The following is a 24,257-nucleotide window of genomic DNA, read 5'->3' on the forward strand; positions in this document are numbered from 1 at the left end:
AATTTCAAATAGATATATGTAAGTACATCTACATTTTATTTCCTCAATCACTTTTGATGACGAATTAAATGCTTTATCAAAAGATAATAATTAATCAATCTGATATCGTATAGTACTGTATTTTACTCTCATGTACTATACGTACTTGAGAGTATGACATTTTAAATCCAATGGTATAATATGTGGCTCATCAATATAGAAGCAAACTAGAAGGATTTTTCTCAAAATTGAGTCTAAATTACGTTTGTATTCTTCGACAAATAATTATCGTCGATTTCTATCAACTATGGAATTATTCTGATTAATCCTTTAAAGGCACTTGAAATTACACTTAACTAAGCAAAAACTCATCGACATAATAAAATAATTAGAAATTTATCTTAAGACCCATATTGCGGCCAAATTAAAACTCACAAATACAATGAAGGTTTTAATGTACATTTAACATTCTTAGGTTTATTAGTTCCATATTATTTTCAGACTAAACGAAGCCATATTAAGCTGTCTATACTCTCACTCTTGCACAATGCAACCCAAAAGTCTAGAAACTACAACTTTTGATACGCGCCGAACTATGGGTACAATTAGAATTTTTTTAACAAAGTACGACATTCCTAAATCTAGAGCATCACTACAGAAACAGAAATATAGGGCACATCTGTTTCTCTCGTCCTCCTCAAACTGCACTCATGCGACAAACACACAAGTTCAGTAATTATTAAGATTGTTTGACCTTCATTTTATGAAGTACAGCGTTGTACAACGAACTGTGAGTGTCTTCAACAGCGTTATATGTGGAGGTAGGACGTTTTTTGTTGTTTAAGCAGCAAGCAAGAAATATTTGGCGTCAGATGAATAAAATGTAATCGATCAACGAAGTATTTATACCACAACCGAAAAACGGAAATGTGCACTTTTTGCGATCCTCACCAGACAGGACAATGTTGATATTGTAGGCTTCTTAAACCTGGGCAAGTCCTTTGTCTAGAGAGTTAGGAAGTAGCTGGAAGAGTCTCGAGGTTATTTTGAATCCAGAGCAAAGCTTACTATAACAATTTTGTCATGATTTTTTTTTACTTGGTTGGACCCAGTGTTTCGCTCCAAGCTCAGCAGACGCCTGCCCAATATACTTATTTGTGTAAGAAACAGTTTAGTGACACACCAACAGATCCGCCTGCAACATAAAATCCTGGCTGATGTCCTGGATTGAAGATGAATTATGGAATCTAACATTTAGATTCGAATGAGGCATAAGTGCAGCAAGAGGTTTGTAATGCCTAGAATATGTTCTTACTGGGAATGGTAGCCAAATTCATAAATAAATTTGGTTGTTATAGATAAAACAAATTATTAATAAAAGACAAACAAGTCTCATTACGAGATATCAAAAGTAGGTTATTGTAGAGCGTGCCAAGGGATTCACGACTTATTCACTATCCTAGCTGTAATTACTTATATAGTCATATATTTATTTTCTGAGCTTCATTATATAAGCTCCAATTATATTGATAAACTACCATATTATGTAGCTATCATAATAATAAGCTCGATTTACGCAATGGAACGTGAGGCCATGGAATTTTGTGTTCATTAGGGGGGGTCACGATACGATGACACAATTTTCTTCTGAAAGATTATATAATTCATTATAATTCGTCCCTGTGCTTTTTTCCTATTCTATATTTTTAGATTAAAATTATTTATTTATTCACTTTAAAAACCCTCAACCATAACTATTGACAATTTTTGGCATCGTCAAACTTTATGTAACTTAATACTTACAGTTTTTTAAGTATTATAAATTCCCTGAATATTGAACATGTTGTATATTACAGAATTATTTGATTCAATGCATATTGATAATACACAATTACTTCCTAAACTGTATCAAATATTGATATCAATCGAAATTATTAGAATTATATAATATATTCCGAAGGCTAAATGTTACGTCGAGACTCTTAATAGGGTAATTTATGTTAATTTATTTCATGATCTAACGTAATAATAAATTCGCAAAATATATTTCTTATATAGTTTTTCCGAGCAAGAATTCATCTGACATAGTGTACATATCCTAAATATGGGACTTAAAATCGATCTTTTCTCTGTAATCGCTCCATAAAAAAATAATATAAGAAAATTTCAAACACCTTTTTATTTTCTTCGGATTTTTCAAATTTATAAAACAAGAGTTTCATGTATTCCAGTGATGCTGTGTAAGTTGACTTTAGCTTGCAGGCCAGGCTGTGAATTTCAAAACTATACAACATCAAAAATTAGCTGGTTCATATTTTACTTTCTTTTCTTTTTTTGGGGGGTGGGGGGGATCAGATCGAGTTAAAGAAATTAAAAAAGCAGGACCCGCAGCTACTAAAAAACAACCAGCCCCCTATTTGTTACAATGATAAAAATGAAAAACATGATAATTGAGAAAACATGGGAAAAACTAGCTTAAAATCTTTCAAATTGGACTACACATGTTTGGCGTTAGCAGCTTCTTAGTTTAAACAAATTGTAACAAGGATTTTTCGTATCAGTATGTGTACTAAGAGAATCTATATTGTACCAAAGTTGATATGAGGGTAGATTGATAAGTCAAGCTAATTAAAATTAAACAATTTTTTAACTTCAAATTGGGTCTTTGTACATACCTATGTTCACAATTTTTGAAACATACATGACGTCATCAACAATTTATCAATAAAATCTATCTAGATCAAATTTTGTATACAATTCATCAGGACCATTTTTTTAGGCCGAATACAAGTTACAAAATGCTGCTTTAAAGATTATTCTGACTCTCTTGTTATACACAATAGGGCGAATATATTCTACTATTATGACAATCTATAGGGAGGGGCAAAATGTAAGGGAAAATAATAGATTTAAGATCAGAAAAGTTAAAATGGTTTAATGTATTCTTCTTTTTTTTTCATTAAATGATAAAAAATACAGCCCTAAGTTAATATAAAACACTCAAAAGTTCCAGATTCGAACTGTAATTCCCCATTTGATTAATCGTACAATAGGACATAAAAGTGGTCTACTTGGTTCTTTTTCACTCGACTTAGACTCTTTGCATCATCTTACGGTCATGAATGTTTTGTTACTTTAATTTTGCTCTCATAATTGTACACTACATTCCATATAGTTTGGTTAGATATTTTTTTTTTGTATCAACATCAACATTATATCATAGGTATTTTGGTACGATAATAATTACATTTCATTATGCATTGATAATGAAAAAATTATCTTAGCAATGACATCTATCCGTGAATAACTAAATAATTTTATCGCCAAACTGTGATACCGTCCGTCAAAATAACCTTCATTTACTTTATAAGTGTCCACTTTGGTGGCACAAGGCACCAGGTTTTAGTTTTACGAATGCGTTAATTTTCGATCAGAAAATCTTAGACTGGTCTCAGACTGTTATGGTTTTAACTAATTATGTCGGACTTCTGTCTGCACCGGTCTTTTAGTAAAATTCAGTCTTGATCAGGTCTCATATAATTTTTTTTTTTTTAAGAGGAAAATATATTCGGTCTTTGAAAACTTTTGTACAGTTCGGTAAAGAAAAAATCACATTAAGACCGAACCGAAAAAAATACTTTGTATATTTGTATATTAAATATAATGTATACTATTAAGCACAGAATTGGCATTTCTAAACACATAATACTTCCAATAGAAAGCATATTTTTTACTCTAATAACGTGCGTGTTGTAAATGAATTATATTTTTTTTTAATAAAAATTCGAACTTAACATATAGAACAGCAATTTCATTTGCTATGGCTATCAATTTTGATGTATAGTCTGCTTTATGTTCTTACATATCCAAGAATATGAGTATTAGACTGTTCCAAAATACAGTAATAATGAAATTTTAAATGGAAAACAGCATTTTCTCTTTATTTGGAGTAGTCTAAGATAATGTAGACGAATAAATTTTTTGAAAGGTTGATATTGACAAAGCACATTGGGGTTAAATTGTGAGATACGAAGAAGACATTTCAGGGTTCTGGAATCATTCATGTATCCTTTATTTGTTGGCCGATTATTAAAATTCAAAATCGGGATACATCTTTAATATAAACCGGATAATCGTTAATTTGTGTGATATATAGACTGATGTTCAAGAAATCATTCCTAACTTATGACTGGCCCTTTTATCTAACAAGAAATTTTAGAACTATCGGTCATCATCTTGTTATTTGATTAAATTGAAAATATTTAATACATTCCGTGCCTTGTGTTTTTTGAGTCTTAATTATGTGGGTATAAATTTGTATTTATGTATTAAAGTATAAAGTCTACTTAGACTGATAAAAAAAAGTATAATATTTTTTTGAATAATTTCTTTGTTCCGAAAAGAAATAATTAAAAAATAAAATATGGAAAAAACTTGAAAGACTACATTAATTCTATCTAAAAAAAAACCTGTTCATTATTATACTGCTCCGAACCGTGTGCCGTGAAGGGTGCAACGAGGTTTGTACCAAACTGTGGATTTAGGGTATCGTCCCAGCCCTAATACATACATATACCTATGTATATGTATGTATTTATATCCGAAAATTAATTATGCCAGAAAATGTTTCCAACTTTCGTTTATTGTTCCCTTCATAGACACAATAGTAATACATATAATTAGTAGTACTCAAGTACCACAATTCAAACATTCCTAACCACAAAATAATTATTTGTGTCCTTCATCCATGTATAAATGAACCAATTGTAACAAGTCTTTGTTGTAAGTGAACTTTTATTTTGATGAGGAAATTCATTAATTTAAGCCATTTTCTTTATGGCTTCAGGTTTAAAATTTTCAACATATGTACCGGACCGTTACTTTTATTGTATCTTGCAATCTCCCCCCTCCGAAAAGAAACACGAAAAAGGACTAAAATCATTTGGTGGTAAATAACTCAATCTTCCCAACTATGGAATTAGGATTCAATTACTGTTGGGAATTGTTAACAGCTTTTACAAGAGCAATGAATCAATGTTCTGAACACTAATTATCAAAATAATAATCAGAAGCATATACAGGTGGTAACGAAATATAGTTTTAATTTTTGTGTTAGTGATCTAACAGTCCAGGGTGTTGCTAGATTTCATCAATTAAGGGAGCTTTGCCCCAAAAATTATCAACACTGTAACATAATTATTAGTGAAGTAACGTTCTGTGTAATTATTAGTGTTGGGGTTCGGTCTGAAAATCCTATACCGGTCTGAGACCGTTATATTTTTGTCGAACCGAATTAGTTTGATCCAACAAAAAGCTCAGTCTGGATCGGTCTCATATAAAAATTCGGTCAAGATAGATCCAAAGTAAAAGTTCGGTCTAGTTTTGTCCCAAAAAATCGGTCTAGACCGATTTTACAGATAAATTCTTCATAACATGACATCATATGTTTTTTCAAGTACAATGACGATATTCGAAGTTTAAACAGAGATAGCTAGGATTAATTTTGATCCTGCCGTCTCTTATATGTATACAGTAAATATTCTAGAACTTAACGTGTACTTTTGAGATTTTTTTGAAAAAAAATAAATGGTAGTTGATCTAGAAAAAAATGGTCTCTCATAATATATGAGACCGAACAAAAATTGGCCCATAGAGTGAGACTGAATCATAATTGGTCTACAATGTGAGACCGAAAAAAACTGGTCGAAGGTCTGAGACTGCGGTCTGGACCGAAAAATCGATCCAAATCGTTCTAAAAAAAATCACTTAAGACCGAACCGAAAAAAAAATTCGGTGTTGGACCGGCCTTAACACTAGTAATTATGAATAATAGTTTTTATTTTTATTATGGTTTTCTTTGGACAAGTAGTTAATAAAATTGAAACAAATATTTTTGGTTTCCTTCGACTTTCCTATGAGATTATTAAAAATCTCATTTTAATGGCTATAATAAGAGCAATAATATACTTTATAATATTTTATGGAATTCTAAGAAATATTTTGCAATTTTGTCATAAATTTAAATAAAGTATTTATGCATGTTCATACATATTTATATACCTGCAACATGATGCAGGTTCTACATAACATAATTACTACATATAATTTAATTCGTCATTCTTATGAAGAAAGTTGAAATCTAAAAGTACAATCTTTACTCGGAAGCATATACGAGTATATACACATAGGTACATAATATTACCGAATGCAATACATAAATGACCTAGATAATATGTTTGAATGTGTTTTAATGCTTAAACACTTTCTAATTAAATACATTGATTATATATACCCGTATTGTACAAGAAATGACCTTCAAATCATGAAGGTTGATTGTTCCTCCTTATTGTAAATACAATTTCAGAATAATATAATATACTTTGCATACATATGTATTAATCTAAAAATAAGGAATAATCGTTACTTAAATATGTTTGGGAATATTTAGGTATAACATATTTAAGTTGAGCTGGGTTTTTAACTTGAATACCGTTTTTTAAACAACCATTGCACAGTCAAAATGAAAGAAACCAAGCTATTTGCATATTTTGTGATTATATATAAATTCCTATAAACGTGTACAGGTCATAATTTGTATGTGATATCGCTATTGTTATTTAGGCTGGAGCTTATTTATTATAATTTCAAAATCGAGGGTAAATAAAGTCTCAAAATCTTCCTTTTGTTCAAAAGATTTCCTTTTTAAATCTGGAGACATTTTGAAAAATATTTAGAGGTAGTTTTAAGTTTTGAAAATTTACACTGTTTTTATATAGAATATACGAAAATTGAGAGTTAGTATATTTTGTACTTTGTCAAATCAAAAAGTGTTATTTTTGATAAACTTGACCTTTGTGATCTTGTGTCTTAAAAATAACTTTATATCCAAATTTTAAAAGGTAAAAAATAGAATAAAAAAAGTTTGCAAAGAAAATTTAATAAGAGTCACTTCTGAAGCCATTTAAGACCAAAGGCAACAAATAACTCAACAATGTTATATTTATCTTTATACTATTACTAACATCAATATCAAATGTAATAGAGCTTATAATTTAAAACAAAATAATTTATTTTATTTTCTAAATTGAGAAATACATTTTTAAGTGTCAGTATTAATAAAATATAAGAAAACAGAGATCAGGAGCAGAGGAGAAAGGATAACGAGATATTTATGTGTTCTTTGTTAGATTATATATTTTCTGAAGACCTGGATGTCTGCACCTTTGGCATCAAGTGTTTCTAACAATTACCTAAATTTAAAAGATTAAATATGTCAACATTGTCTAAACTTTATAAGCACTTATGATACTTTTCAAATGAGCTTGTTGTATTAAACCTATTTCACAATTTTGAAATCAAACAGACAATTACCAAAGGCCAAGCAAAGTAAGTGCCAATAACTTCCAAAAAAAATACTCAATACTTTTAATGGCAAAAAAGAAAAACATGGAAGACTTGGTGATGGAAAAGCTAATACAACTTTTTTGAATACTTCATTTCCTAAATAAATTACTTTCGATGGACTTAGACGTATAGAATGGTATCCACTTTTTAATTAACCTGTGTAAAAAATTTACGTACATTCAAATTTTGGTACATATTAGTCAAATAAATAGGTGGAAAGTTATGATTCAATTAAGTCCAGTTATCGTTGTTTTGAGTCCTGGATGCACATAAAAATGTATTTAAAATATTTAATATTAATTTTACTCAACTAAATTTAAATCATTTCACTCAAAAAGCTGTAATGTATATTACATAAATGAAATTAAAACAAAAATACTATTTTACTATTTAAGAAAAAGTGTCAATTTTCAAAAATTTAGAGCTAGCTCTAACTATTTTTCGATCTGACTCAAAATTTGTAAATGATATATTTTACCATAATAATCGTTTAAATACATTTAATACGCCCGATTTAAAAATATACAAAATAAATGTATATTTACAAGAAGGAAGATTTCTGCAATTTAAAATCAATATGAAGCATTTTAAATGAAGAATTTAAAGTTGTTATATACTACTTGTGATAAGTAAATATATCAATAAAATGATTAAAATTCCACGATTTTGAAATTGCCTCCCCAAAAAATATCATCTCATAACCCCAATCTTGTAAGGGGGCACTAAGGACACCCAAAACTATATTTTTGCATCCCCTTCCCTAACTAAAATATACACATAATTTAAATTTTATTCTATTAAAACTGCAGAAGTGTGGCCAAATTCAACTTTCTTTAAATTAAAAATTGTAAATTATTAAATGCGTCTCCAGATCTGTGACTACTGAGGAATATAAATTTATAAAAAACACCGTCTTTTCTAAAAAATGATCTCATAAATTAAAATTATCTAAATTATTTACAGCCTGACCTAACGTTTTTAAATATAACCTCTTATATGGAACGACATACCTCAATGGACAACGGGCTCATGGGAATTTTTTATCATGAACATGCGTAGGGAGTTTTTGGTGTTTCTTAGAGAAGGAAATTGATTTAATGTGCCAAATTTTGTACTTTTGGAAGATTACTTATAAGTCAAATACTGTGGATGCATCTGTTTGAAACTTATCATACCGGTTAAGTACACGTTTAGAACAACACTGATACTATGTATTAAGCAAATACGCGCAAGGTATTTCAGTTACATTACGAGGTGTGCATGTATTTTGATTGCTCTAACAATTTTGTGCTATGAATCCCTTGAGTTATGTGCACATATAATCATTATTTTAAGTTTTATCGACGAATCAATACTCAATATGACATTTTCCATTTGTATGCCCAATGTGACATATTTGACCATATCCTTATACATGTCTGTGTGCCTGATGTACCGAATTTGGGACACATCAATTAATTACAGGTTTATTTTAAAATATTTTATTTTTATCCTAAATATGTGTTAGTTATATCATATATGCGAGAAAAATTTAAAAGTATGATTCAAACATAATTTGGGTCATAGAGGGATAAAAGACCTTTCCTAGGTCAGATGGAGTAATTGTAATACTATAATGTTTATTTATATTTAATCAGTGCAATTCCATCTGACCAATTAAAAGAATATTAAGTTAAACAAAAAGAAAAACTTATTATCAAATTTTGAAAGGATTTCTAAAAAGAAGGTCATTTTATAAAACTTTGGGCCTGGCCAAAAAAAAATTAATTTTCATTTTAGCCCCCTCTCGCCTAACAAAATTCTGTGGACACAACTGACAATTTTATAATAATTTGTAACAGAACCTTTTACCCTTATCTGCATTGACGTGTACGTTAAAATTTGGTGATTTACTTTTTTTTTTAAATAATCAGAAAATGTATTTTTTAATAAAATGGCATAAAAAAATGTGTTTTAAACCAAATCCTAGTCCCAGTTATTTGATCCTCCCCCCCTCCCTTAAAAAATTCAAATATATAATCTCCTACGCATATGTACAACCGTTACGTTCAACGTTTGTTTCTAAAAATAGATCCTCACATCAAAGTCAAGGTTACCTTTTCCATGTTAAAAAGATTCCAATGTGTGACTTACAAGCTTGAGAAAAGGTGGTTCTGCTTGAGTTTCTAGCATATTACATGAGATTTGAGAGCCCTGGAGTGGGAAAACTAATGTTTAATAAGAAATATGGTAATTAAACGGCAAAAAAACTTAACTATTTAGTGAAAAAGGAGTTGATTTGACTTGGACTCCCTAAATTTTAACACACCTTAAACTACATATTTATAGTATTGTTTTAATCTAGGAAATGAGATGAAAAGTCCCAAACTTCACATGGAGATGGCGTTAATATTTTTTAATTCACCTTAGTTTTGGTTAGTGCTATGTTCAGACCTAGTGGAGATAAGTAATATGATGTTAGAATCCCATTCTCGTCGACGATCCAAAATGAATCAATAGCGATAGTTTAAAATTATTTAATTGATGGTTCCGAACAGAAGGTAAGATCAACACTAAAAGGCTAAAGGAGAATAACTTAGTAAAACACATAAAATAGGAACAGGCTGAATATACAATTGTTCGTAACAACCTTCAAAGGAAAGCTTTCAAATTTTCATTACAATCTGTTCTTTAGTTTGTCAGTTATTGTGCTAAAAGTGACGCTACTTCTGATAGATGCGCTAATATATGGAATCTTGTGTCATGTCCATATACATGTTTTATATTTCTGTCTCTAGGAATGACCGGGCGCAAACCTACGCACATTCAGTTCAAGAGAATCATTTCTCCCGAGCGCATTGTCTATGAGCTACGTCGATTCCTTCAACCTTATTTTCAGTTAACACCAAACTTAAAAAGACAGATGTCAAAATTTCATGACAATTTGTTCTTTAGTTTGTAAGTTATTGTGAAGAAGAATATACCAATTTATAAATGTGACTCTACTTCTTTTCTTTATAAAACAATAGATTTAAAAAAAACGTCTATAATTACACTGCTTCTTGATGGAATAAAATACCGTTTAAGCTAAACAATGGCTTGAAAAGTTTTAAGCGACACTGCTTCACCAGAAACAACAATTAAACGGCGATTTACTGACTTCAAAGGTGATCGTAAAGATATCAATGATGCAGAACGCAGTGGACTTCCAAAGGAGGTGGTAACAACAGAAAGCAGAAAAAAAAATCCCTTTGAATGATCGAAAATTGAAGTCATTACATCATAAAGATATCACAAGAATGTGTTGCCTTTATATTACATTAACATGCTGCGTTTGCTACTGTTGACCATTAAAAAAATGTGTTGATGATTCTGAGCAAGGTTTGGCCATATTTAAACGTATCAACCAAAATTCTTACGTCGGTATGTGACATCTGGAATCAAAATAATCATGATGTGAGCTTAATCCAAATTTCCCAAAAACATAGCAATCAGCTGAGAAGGTATGTTCTCGGTATTTTGGGATGCCCAAGGCATAATATTCATAAACGACCTTGAGAAGGGAATAACCATCAACAATTAATATTACATAGCTTTATTAGAGTGTAATAGGAACGAAATCATGGAAAAACGCCGCATTTGAAGAAGAAGAAAGTTATGTTACAAGTCAATCACAACAATGGGAAAACTACATGAATAGAACTTATAATTGTTTTTATATCCAAATTACTCTCCAAATTTGGCTCCCAACGACTACTTTCTGTTCCGAGACTCCAAAAAAACGTTTATCGGTAAAAAAAATTACTCCGATGAAGAGGTTATCGCTGAAACTGAGGACTATTTTGAGGTAAAATTTACGACGTTTTATAATAGTTGAATTGTATTGCTCGTGACGGATATTATATTTATGAATAAAGGCAATTGTGAACAAAAAAAACATGTTTTTATTTGTTAAGCCTGGGACTTCTCAGCCCATGTGTTATTTAAAGGTTTTACCAGTCAATAGTTTTTAAACAAATTGCATTTGACCGTGACTCGTCAAATTTTGCTACCATTACGGTAGCCAGGGAAGTTTGCAAAAGTTCTAAATATGGAATTAGATTAAGAAATGACACAGTTTTGGCTAAAAAAACATGCTTGATGTTATATCAATTACTGGAAAAACAATCAAAAATAGACTATATTATTACAAAAATAATGATCCTCAATAAATAAAAAATTACTTCTGTCCCTCAACAACAGTTTAAATCCAATATTTCAAAGAAAAGAAGACAAAAATTTTTTGCTACAATAATCTGTACTATATTATACAATTGTGATATAAAATTTATTGCTGGTGCTCTTTCGATGTTCGAACAAAAGTGATGGTTCCAACCGTACCGTGTTACAATTATTTATGTTTTCCGGGACGTAAGTTTGGGCACTTTTCGCTGCTCCTCCCCTGTGTTCATATTTGGTACACATATATTTAACCCCTTCTACATATAAAGTAGGTTTTGTTCGTAATTCCAACTCATATCTGTTGTTTACTAAATACCTATATACAGAACCTCATTAGGGAAAAAACAATATCCAATGTAGAAATATAGAAAACTGTTCCATTTTGAGTAGCTATTTCTTATTGTTACATTTCAAAAATCTATAGCTACTCACAGAAAAAAAAAATTTGAAATTTTTTTTTTCGAAAAAATATTCAAAAATCAATGCTATTTACAAAAAAAAATTATAATACTAAATATTTTGGGGTAAAAAAATTGAGCTATTCAGAAAAAATTAGATTTTTTGGGAAAAAATACCAAAAATTTAGAGCTGTTTCCAAAAAATTAATGAAAGAAAGAATGCTACCCCTATTTTCGTATAAAATTTCTTCATCCTGACAAAAAAAAAATTCCAGAAAAAAGCAAAAATTCATGAATTGTCTTTGATGTGGTATCGAGCGTTTCATAATATTAAAAAAGAAAAGGAAGTATATTTTAATCATATATTGTTGTATAAAAAATGAGTTGATCTAAACGCTTCTTGTATAACACCTACATGAAGTTAATAAGTCTGTAATGAAAAAACTAAATTGAAAAATTAGAAAAGGAAAAACGGCTGTGGCGTGCGCTCATTCTTCTTTTTTTGTTCATTATTTAACAGGTCCTTGTGGTGTTAACTTCTCCTTCTGAAGTAAGAATTCTTGCCCATCTATGGTGTTAATTGTTTAAAAAATGTATAATAAAATAAATGCTTTTAAAAATAATTATAATATTTTATCTGTAGTAATGTTATTTTAAATGTAGATTTTCTCCCCTCAAAACCATATAACAGGCAGCTGGTATTAACAATGGTTGTAATTGAGTAGTACCTCGCTCCCGCCTTCTCCGCTCACTCTTCTTTTCCTTACAAAAATGTAAATTCTATGTATAACTACATATATACAGTATATGTTAAGAATTCTATGAAATATAAACTTTTGGTATTTAAGAATGAATTAAATTAAGTCAACACATATTTTATAAAACTTTATTCTGTATATAGATACATAAAATAGAATTGATGGCTCTTTTTTCTCCATGCTGTTATAATTAGCTATTATTTCTTTTCTAGAGGAGAGAACATTTGCGTGTTGAGTAATTACATGTGAATGTGCTTGAGAAAAACGTAGAGTAAAATTAAACATTTCTCAGAGAGTTATCTTCTATATTAATAAGACTAACTGTGACTGTACGCCAACGCCTAATAACTCCGAGCAATGCCAGTAATAAATAATAAAATACATTCAATAAATAATAAATATAAAAAAATTTAAGACATTGAAGGGGGAAAAGTTAGAATCTATCTTTAAATAATTGTGTTTTCAAATTAATATAGCTCCCTATTAAAAGTTATCCTCAAAAGGGAGGAACATGTCCCCCCGGGATTTCTGCTTATACATCAATTAATAGTTAGTAATTCAAATGGTTGAAGTTATATCCAATTAAGTAAGGCGTAATGAGAAGTATAAATTGCAACTAAGCAGTATTATCTGCTTAGTTGTAGTACTCCTCAATCCCAACTTGTACAAACCATATAAATAAATGTATATAGTATAAGATTTAATAAAAATAATATAATTAATAGCTAGGATTTTCCTTGACGCAATAGTTCTACAAATTCAAAGGTTTAAATATATGACAGTTAATTAATAAATAATATAATAGGTTCGACAAAAAGTTCTTCATTATGAATTTCATATTATTAATGATTTCAATGAGATTCTCAAGGATCTCTTTTATTCAATAACGGTTCCTTCTTTAATTAGTAAATACATTAAATACTTACACATTATACTCAAAAGTCGTAATCCTACCTCTACATTAAAGAAAAAAAAATTGTATATAGCATAATTTTGACTTTTTTAACAAAATATATAAAGAGAGATATATATAAAGATAAAATATATATTATCTTGGCCAACGGATTGACCGACCAACCAATAATGATAGTATTATTAAATGGTCTAACATCCATCAAGTCACACACAAAATATTTATACATATTTTAAAAAGGAAATATTCTTTGCTGTAGTTGTAAACTAATGAGTCATGACTTGATAAGATTCCTTTCTGTTTCTGTCATTAATGTTGTTATCCAAGGAGGAGGAAAAAGAGTATAAAGATCATCCACACAAGTAGTTTTAACAGGAGTTTTTTACTTCATATAATGTATTTGTGACCCGTCAACACAAAATCAAGTTAAATCATATTACTTAAAGTTGATTTTCAATTATATTTGTTACATTAATTATTAAATCCGGTGTTTTTTTTTAGTTGGTAATATAAAAAAGGAATTTTCTTTTCCTTAGCAGTTGTCATTATTATTTAATTCCTGAGTAGTGGGCATCCTTTCCTAAATAGATTCAATTATATTCAAAACCTGATTGAACATTTTTTTTGTAATCATATTAGAGGGAGCGTAAACCTGAGGATTTGTTGCGGAGTTATAATTATATGTCCTTGTTGGACTCAGGGTAGAATTGGGTATCGACATCGGAGTAATTCTAGAAAATGTCCTTGTTTATATCCTTATCGCCTTCCTCCCTAGTCACAGCTGATTGTAGCTGATCTAAAGAGCCGTCATGAGCATTATTCTTTCTCGCCTTCTAAACATTTTTCACATTGTCAGGGTTACCATGTTGATTTTCGGTTTCTTTTTTTTTAACATGGCCATTTTACACTGGATTTTCATCATTATTAATTGTCATCAATTTATATCATGAAATCCTTATGATTAGCCCTTAGGACTAACTGTTTATGACACTTAGAGTGAAAAAAATTATTGTCACAATTAAATAATGGGAAATTGATCAAATGTATTTGAAACGGAATAAAATAAGTCTCATAAATCAAGTGAAGGTTTAAAAGTTTAAACTATAGTTAACATTCTTGGGGGTATCTCAACTCATCACAGAAATTTGAATACAAAGTCTATAATTGATCAAAATATATGTGTATATTAAATAATATTCAGTCGTTTATATGTTTATATGAAGTAAAGAATTCTACTTGTTCCCTCCGCCAACGAAATAGGACGGAGGTTGTGACTTTGCCTCTGCTTATTTGTCTGTTGATAACCAGTATTACGGGAAAAGTTACGGATTGATTTTGATATAACTTGTACAAAGATTATATATGGTCACAGTAAAAGGCCATTCAATTTGGAAAGGTCATTGTAGGGCATAACGTTAAAAATACATAATATACCATAACTTTGGAATATATTGAGGTACAAAGCTCAAATTGGTGTCCTTATGTAGCTTTAATAAAGATGCTTTATATAGCAAAAGATCCCATTTAGAAACTATGAATGTAGGTGGAAGCTTGCGCTCTGTATAGTTAATTTTTGTTCAAGATTGTTTTCATGTTAGCGCATCAAACATCATTTTATATATATTATTCTCTCATTTCAATTAACAAAAAAAACGAAGTTCATTTAATTGAACATATTATTGTGTATTTCATATCTAAGAGGGTCCGGTATAAATCACCTCATGATAAAAAATTATAATCAACACGTTTTTTGTAATTGTAGGACTTTATGCTCCCTAATAATATTCTGTCTATTACAACTACTACAGTAGATGATAGCAACGATACCACCCCATAATTTGATTTAATGAATATATACATACTGAAGCCTTTACTTCATTCTTACCCCACCTGTTCTTTTTTCATGTAATACCCATCTACAACTACTATAAAAATTGCTTCCGTTCAGCTCCCCTTGAACGGACGCTCTAATAGACAATAACAAAAAGTCCTTTGCCCCTTTCATTTTAGATCATGAGCCTATTAATATTCGTAGAATGTGAGAGTGAATATTTAATAAAAGAGATGAATATATATGTACAAAATAGTAAAGGCCAGCTGGTAGTAGAAGAACCCCTTTCTTTCCATGTAGTAATAAATAGCTATTTGGAATTGTGCCTGCGCGCGTACGTAGTATTATTATTAAGGAAGAAGAAGAAGAAGAAAGAATGAAGAAGTAGAATTCGTGAGGGACAGCTAACTCAGTAGAAAAAGAAAGAAAGAGAGAGTGTGAGATAGACAGAGAGAGAGAGAGAGAGAGATAGATCCAAGAGGAAGTAGGTGAGTCAAGAGTAGGATTTAAATTCTAGGAGGGTGTGTGAAGTGATAATACAAACTAACTGGCAGTGGAGAGTGGTGAGCTGATTGCGGATTGGATTGGAGTGTGTGGAGCGAAGGAGGGAGCGAGGATAGTATTGTCTTCATTTCAAGTCTGATTAGAAACGGAGCCGAGAGAAGATTCTGAATCTGGGTGATGTGACTCTTACAAAGTGTATAGGAATTGCTTGGTAAATTGTGTTGACTGTACTGGTCGTCATGGATTCCTCCGATGAGAACAAGGATAATAATGATGACGAGAGTAGCGTGCGTGTGGCGGTTCGAATCCGTCCGCAACTGCCTCGTGAAATCATGGATGCCTGTCAGATCTGTGTGAGTTTGACTCCAGGGGAGCCTCAGGTCTGGCTAGGCTCTAACAAGGCCTTCACTTATGACTTTGTGTTTAGTCCCGAGTCTGCGCAGGCGGAGGTGTATTCCGACACCGTCTATCGCCTCATCGAAGGGACATTTGAGGGCTACAATGCCACGGTTTTAGCCTACGGGCAGACGGGAAGTGGGAAGACCTATACAATGGGCACTGCATTTGAACTTTCTACGCAAGAAGCTTCCTATGGAATCATTCCCAGGGCCGTTAAACAGCTTTTTGAAGGGATTCGAATCCGGACGGAGGCTGCAGAAGCGGCAAATCTTCCTCCTCCGGAATTTAAAGTATCTACGCAATTCATGGAGCTCTACAACGAAGAAGTAATTGATCTCTTTGATATGAAAACCTCTCTGCCTAATATCTCGAAAAAGTCTGGCATTCGCATTCATGAAGACTCCAATGGAAATATTTACACGGTTTGTGTCATGTCATTCATTGAATTTCATTCCTCCTCCTCTTTGTCCTTAGTCCTTGTGAACCCTTTCTTCTTCATTGGAATTCAATACTCTGTTTCCAGTTTTCCTTTACTCACACTAACTGCAAACATATTCTTTTTCCTAACATCTTCGAACATCTTGAATTTATTAAATTGTCCAATTGTATTTTTTAAGGGGAGGAAGGTTTTATTACCATTAGAGTAGGCGGACTGAAAATGAAAACCCCTCTTTAATAATAAATATTTTATAGGTGGGCGTTACGACACGAACCGTTCGATCCAAAGAGGAAACCATGAGTGCTTTAAAATCTGGTGCTTTCAACCGTACTACTGCAAGCACAAATATGAATGATCAGTCCTCTAGGAGTCATGCTATCTTTACTATTCATATCGAGCAACAACGTCACATTCCTCCATCTAAATCATCTTCTAATCTTGAAGATAGCAATAAAGATGAAAACACTACTGACGAGGGGGAACTGGAAATTCTTACTGCCAAATTTCATTTTGTCGATTTGGCTGGGTCAGAAAGATTAAAAAGGACTGGTGCTACTGGAGACCGTGCAAAAGAAGGTTTGTTTGGTTGATATTATTGCAATTTATTATCTACCTGCTCCTTCAAATTTTCTTTGTATTTACTAAAAAAAGTTCAAAAATATCTTGTGACATCAATCCAAGAGTAAATATAATTCACCTCTCTGGTTTTTTCTTTACTTTGTGAATTATTTAAATTAATTACCCAAATTATAAGCTCTAATAAACTGAGTTATATGGTGTTAAGTCTAAGAAATAGTACCCATTTACAAGATATATTTTCTCTCCTAAATATCCTATTTTTAAAGTTATGATTAAAATTGAATTGTTTTTTTATGGAGCTTACTAATACTAAATTCCCTCTTACAGGCATTTCCATCAATTGTGGGCTTCTTGCTTTGGGTAATGTAATAAGTGCTTTGGGTGATACTACAAGAAAGGTTCTTCATGTTCCATATCGTGATTCAAAACTAACAAGACTGCTACAAGACTCTCTTGGTGGAAATAGTCGTACTTTTATGATCGCTTGTGTTAGTCCCTCCGATCGAGATTTCATGGAAACTCTAAATACATTGAAGTATTCCAATCGAGCTAGAAATATAAAAAATAAAATATCAGCGAATCAAGATAAGACTTCAAGAACAATTAATTTGTTAAGGCAGGAAATACAAAATCTGCAATTGGAATTGATGGAGTATAAGCAGGGGAAAACGCATTATGGGTGATGATGGAGTTGAAACCACGAATGATATGTATCACGAAAATATGATGCTCATGAAAGAAAATACGAATCTGCGAACGCGAGTGAAGGCACTTCAAGAGACAGTAGACGTATTAACTTCCAAGAATGTCTCTCTTCTTGCTGAAAAAGAGCTTACTTCTATGAATTTCATCGAAAATGGAGAGGCCAATAATAACAACTCTAAAAATGGAAATGTTAAAAAGGACATTGCGTCTATGATAGAAAAGTACGTGACTGAAATTGAAAATTTAAGGACTAAATTGTGTGAATCTGAAAATTTGTGTGCTCAGCTTCGCAAAGAAGCTTCTCGAGCAAAACGCTTATCAAATCCAATGGCTAACTTTTTTTGATAGTAATACTGATGTTCAAGCCTTAATTGAAATGGCCAAAAAGGACTTGGAAAAGAATAACAAAGAAGTTGAAAAAGTTCGTAGAATATCGTCCGTGACAGTTAAGGATGAAGATGCTGATAGTGATGATCAGGATGATATAACTGTGACTGGTAACGATGACGACAATTCTTCCGATGACGATACTGATACAGAAGAGTCAGAAAATCACGATGAGGAGCTTGTGGAACTCACCTCAGAAATATCATTAAAACAAAAGCTAATTGAAGAATTGGAGACATCACAAAAGCGTTTACACATTATGAAACAGCAATATGAAAATAAACTTATATCCTTACAAAATCGTATTTATGCTACAGAGGAAGAAAGAGACAAGGTTTTGAAGAATATGAGTCCTGCAATTGGAACCAAATCTCCCGGTCAAAACGCCGATAAAGTTACACGGATTAAAGAAGAATATAAGTCTAAGCTTGAGAAACTTCAAGGGGAGGTCAAAAAACTTCAGGCTGCCAAAAAAGAGCATGCCAAATTACTTCGAAATCAATCCCAGTATGAGAGGCAGTTAGACAAGCTAAAGTCAGACGTTATTGATATGAAGCGATCTAAAGTTAAGCTTGTACAAAAAATGAAGGAAGAATCCAATCGTCATAGAGAATTAGAAAATAGACGAAATAGAGAACTCAGTCAAATGAAAAAGACTTCTCGAAAAAATGAATCACGAATTCGCACACTTGAGAGTGAAAAAAGAATGAAAGATGTTGTTCTTAAACGTAAAACAGAAGAAGTTAATTCATTAAGACGAAACGCACGTCGAATAAGTCAAATGCAAACTATGTCATCAAAGCATAAAATGAAATTCTCAATCAAGTACGCAAAAAATAAATGGCATAGTATTGAAAAACAAATAATGAAAGTTGCCCTCAATCGTCAGGCTGTGTCACGACTTGAGAACGACATGGAACGGTGGCTAAAAGAACGTGAAAAATTGTCTCATAAACTTGACAAAATGTCTTTGAAACGTAAAAGAATTGCTCATGAAAAAGGAGAAGAATCTACTTTGGTTGAAGATCTTGATGATCAAATAGAAAATTTACGGGCAAATTTAAGCTATCTTCATGATAACATTGTAGAATGCCAACAGACTATTGTACAAATGGAACAGGCTGAAGACCCTGAAGATGAGGATGAGGGCGGAGTAACAAAGATAATTAATATTACAGAGTTACAACTTGATGAAGCCAAATATCTCATGGAAAAGCTTCTTTCTATGACGATAAGCCAGTCCTGTCTAGCCACACAAAAGGTATATTTAATATATATTAGCTCTTTGATTAGACTTAATCTTAAGTTTAGAGCGCTCATCTATTAATTTTTGAATTTCTAATTTGTTCCTCTTTTTATACTTTTATTGAATGTTTCAATATATTTAATTTTTTTAAAGGATGGTGCTGTCCGAGAAATCGAAAATAGAATGGCCCAAGCATTGAAACAAAATTCTCTTCATCAGCAATTGCTTCAACATATGATTGAGCAGCAAGATCTTGAAGTTTATGATTTGATGCTTCTTAATGAGCAAGGTGACTCCGAATCGGAGTCCGATAATGAAAGTAACATTTTCGTAAGCAACTCTAGTGAACAGCAGTCGTCAGTCTTACCAAATAATGTCACTTCAGAATTCATGTCCGAAGATAATGGTTCAGATTCATCTATGGGAAGAAGAGAAAAGGCTAGGCGAAAAATGACAACAAAGGAAGATTTGTTGTTTAATGATACGGATGTTCCAATATCGCCCAAAGCTGAACTAATAACAAACGTTCAGAATACATTTTCCCGCTCTTTAAGTTTTACTAAAGGTGCTGGTCTTAATACTGAGCTCATGTCTCGAAGTAGGAGCTTTATAAAGCCTGATAACAACCGTTACAATATCATGAGTTCCTCCATGGACCAATCAGCTTTTTCTAGACTTGCTCCTGTGTATCAGCCTTCACCAGTTCTTGGACGTCGTTCCTTGGATCGTCATCAAATTCAGAGAAAAGCTTCTCCAAAATCTACGAGAAAATTCAGCTCAACTTTAAGACTAAACGATCAGGAATCACCTCCTGGTTCTCCGCCTAGCTTCCGACGAATTCATAGGGATTCCGATCCTTCTATTTCAGGTGGTCGTAATGTATTCAATCGACTTCTTGCTGGTACTTCCATTGGCCAGCCTTCAAAACTCCCTGAAAAAGGGACAATTATTCCATTTCAGGGTAGAATTGGTCCTAAAAGTCCTCTTATATGCTGCAATGTAGCAGAAGGACATTCTAAAGCTGTTTTAAGTGTCTATGCAACAGATGAATACCTCTTTAGTGGATCAAAAGATCGTACTGTTAAAGTTTGGGACCTGTGTCGGAAGGAAGAAGTCCAAAGTTTGAGTGGTCATCCAAATAATGTGGTTTGTGTGAAATATTCTAAACAAACTAGACTAGCATTTACAGTGTCTTCTGCTTTTATTAAAGTTTGGGATCTTAGAATGAGTACTGCTATTTGCATCAAAACTTTAAGTTCCAGTGGCCTTACTACTAACGGACCTGTTCAAATTAATAGTACTAATCGAACTCTTGCAATGCCTCCTGGTGAAACAAGTATAAACGATATCGCTCTAGGCGAGTCAGGATACGACCTATACTCTGCTGCTGCAGATAAAGTGAGAATGTGGGACTTGAGAAAGTTCCATTCTATTGGCAAGCTGAGTGGTGGCCACCAAGCTGCTGTTATGTGTCTAGAAACCGAAGGGTCCCTCGTTGCCACTGGGTCTAAAGATCACTATATCAAAGTCTTTGATGTGTCCGATAAACAAGGAGTTGTTATTGCCCCCTGTATGAATTTAACTCCTCCACATTACGATGGGATACAGTGTCTAGCTATGTCAGGTGATTCTCTGTTCTCTGCATCAAGAGATTTCTGCATCAAGAAATGGGATTTGAAAAATCAAGAAATAGTAAAATCTGTTAATAACGCTCATAAGGATTGGATTTGTGGACTTGCGTTTTTGCCAGACTCTCCTATTGTTGTGTCAGGATGTCGGGCGGGTATACTTAAGTTATGGTCTGCAGATTCTTTGTCTCTAATTGGAGAAATGAAAGCCCATAATTCAACTATTAACACAATAACTACGAATAATCAACATGTTTTTACGGGTTCCAATGATGGTTCAATTGGAGTTTGGAGAATTCGCAACAACTATGATAAAAGCCCTGACTCTGAGTCTTCTTGACATAAGTCTATATTGACGGGTTCCTTCCATTCTTCACCGTCTAGGAGATCTTATATTTCACCTTCCATGACCGGTAGTTTGACAAGACTTTGATCTCTGTCCTTTAATCCTTCCAGTGTTATTTTTTAGTTATGATTTTTTATTATATATTGTTTAGTTAATTATTATGAATTTTGTTTTTAAATGTCATGTTCCTTACCACATAAAGGTGAGGAAATTGATCATTCCTTTAGTTTCTTTTTGCAATCCTGGGTTATTCTTTCTAAAAACTAAACATCAAGTTTTCCTAAAAAATAACAAAAACCACAACTTTCTGTCTGTCCAAACACTTAGTATTCATCATCAACTTTAAGTAGTAATATTTTTTCAATTAATTATGGTTTATACAGATTAATGGCCTTTAGTCTATATACTATCATGAATGGCTGATGGTTCTATTCGTAAATAATATTATAATGTGATAAATATTCCTTGCATGTAAATCAGTCATACATACTCACTTGCTTGCTTCTACCAAAACCGTACTACTACTTCGAGTAGTTCTCTATATACGTATAGTTATGTATGTATAATGGGAACTCCTTTTCCAAAATGAAAATTATTAACTGTGTACATTCCATTTAAAATTAATTAAACATTCGCATTTTTTTTTTTTTTTTTTTTTTTTTCATTAATAAAGATATTCCACCTTTAATAAGTACATAATAACCATAATAAATAACATATTATTATTCATGTCTTCTTTTTTCTAACTACTGAAATACCTAATTAATTATTATTATTTATTTATGTGCGTAGATTCGTATATATTTTTAATCGTTCAGATTGTTACTAAAAATTTAAAAAAATAAACCATTTTTTACTATGAAGACAAATCCATACAAAGACGTTCCTTATTTCATGTTGCTAACTAGACTACCCACCCCACTCCTACACAAAAAAACAAAACATTTTCCGATAGGTATAATTAAAATAATAACTTTGGCTAAATTTGATGCCTCTCCGGCATTTTGAATTTTTAGGCCTCTTGTACTCTCTCAAATATGATGTTATGAGTCTGAAATCGTACTTTTTATTATTATGGGCTCAGTGATATGCTAAATTTAACCTTTGTTGCATGAAGTGATATCAGTGTTGAATCATTGAGCACATCATAGATCTCTTAAATGATACAAAATTAGGTCCACAATATTAAAAATTAACCATTTCAACCATTAGTTACATTTTTTTAAATTAGAATGGATGGTACACACATTAAAATAGCTTGAGAGGCCTGAAAAGGCTGCAGTAAAAAAAAATATTATTATGAAGACCGAGCAGTCTCATTTACATATTACACGGATTTAACTTGTCATTTTACTGGAGGTGGATCGGACTAGAAAATATCGGACTTCGGGCCAAAATGTGAGAATCTATACAAAAAGAAGTATTCCAATATATTATACTCATGAGAGCTAAATTTTTTTAAACATCAGAATGTAATAAGTACTAATTGATGAAGTCAAATATCACACAAAAACAGCGTTCGCATATAAGGTTATATATTTATATGTTGCACTTAAAGTAAGAAATCCATTAATATGAAAAATAACTAGTTAATGTGCTTAATAACTGAAAAAGATAGTTAATGTGGGAAATCATTGAAATCATAAATTTTACATTATTTTCTGGGACCCTTTCCATAGACACAAATTGATGCTTGGCTCATGGGATATGCAGCATGTCCACAGGGATTGATTAAGAGTAAGCACACATCGTCAATTCATTTATTACAATCATAAATGTCATCCACTGTAACCCCGGTTCCTATAACAACCCACGGGTTGTCTTGCGTGCCAGCACGACTAACAGGTTGGAACTCACCGCCAACTCATGTAATATCATCGGAGGTGCTATCCACTATAGCCTCGGTTGATATCCCAGCCCACAGGTTTTGTTACGTGCCAACGCGACTAACAAGCATTACAATTCGTTTTTTTTGTCGAGTTGGTACGCAAGACAACCCGTGGTCCAGGAGATCAACCCTGTCTATAGTGACGTCTATGATGATAATACATGAGTTGTCTCTGGGTTACAACCCGTTTGTTAGACGCGTCCAACATTTTACTAGAAATTATTTATTTTTTTCGGTTTTTTTTTTGACGTTTCCTAAATGAACAAAAGAAAGAGGACATGAGTACAATTTCCCCAGAAAATCTTATTTGTTATATTCTAAATTCATGCATGCATCGTCAAAATTACGTGATGTTGCTATTAAAATCTGTAGCCAATTAAGTATGCAGTAAGTATTCTTGGACGTTGTAAAGTTGTAAGTAAATCAAATACTTAAAAAAATTATATATAATAAGAGGTCTGAAACTTTGGCAAACTTAGTTTTTTGATTGACAATAGGCAAAAATATTTTTTTTGCAGTTAAAATATAATAACAACCTCTAAAACAGACTAGTCCATTTTTGCTCACTCAATATAATTTAACTTTAAGGTCGATACATTAATAAGATAATTGAATCTTTTGGTTCAGTTTTAGTATCAAGATTATCCTTGAAA

At 31.8% G+C, this 24,257-nt stretch overlaps 1 protein-coding gene across 1 annotated transcript; it reads left to right on the plus strand.

Annotated features, from left to right (window-relative positions):
- The first annotated feature begins 16,076 nt into the window (after positions 1-16,076).
- Positions 16,077-22,579, plus strand: LOC121117495 (kinesin-like protein 31E). The gene is given in 6 exon segments (XM_040711949.2): positions 16,077-16,808; positions 17,080-17,401; positions 17,732-18,066; positions 18,068-18,446; positions 18,448-19,757; positions 19,896-22,579. Coding segments are annotated over 6 exon segments (4,743 nt in total). The 5' UTR covers positions 16,077-16,226; the 3' UTR covers positions 21,711-22,579.
- The last annotated feature ends 1,678 nt before the right edge of the window (positions 22,580-24,257 follow it).

Source organism: Lepeophtheirus salmonis, chromosome 5 (genome assembly GCF_016086655.4).
Source record: "Lepeophtheirus salmonis chromosome 5, UVic_Lsal_1.4, whole genome shotgun sequence".
NCBI lineage: Eukaryota > Metazoa > Arthropoda > Copepoda > Siphonostomatoida > Caligidae > Lepeophtheirus > Lepeophtheirus salmonis.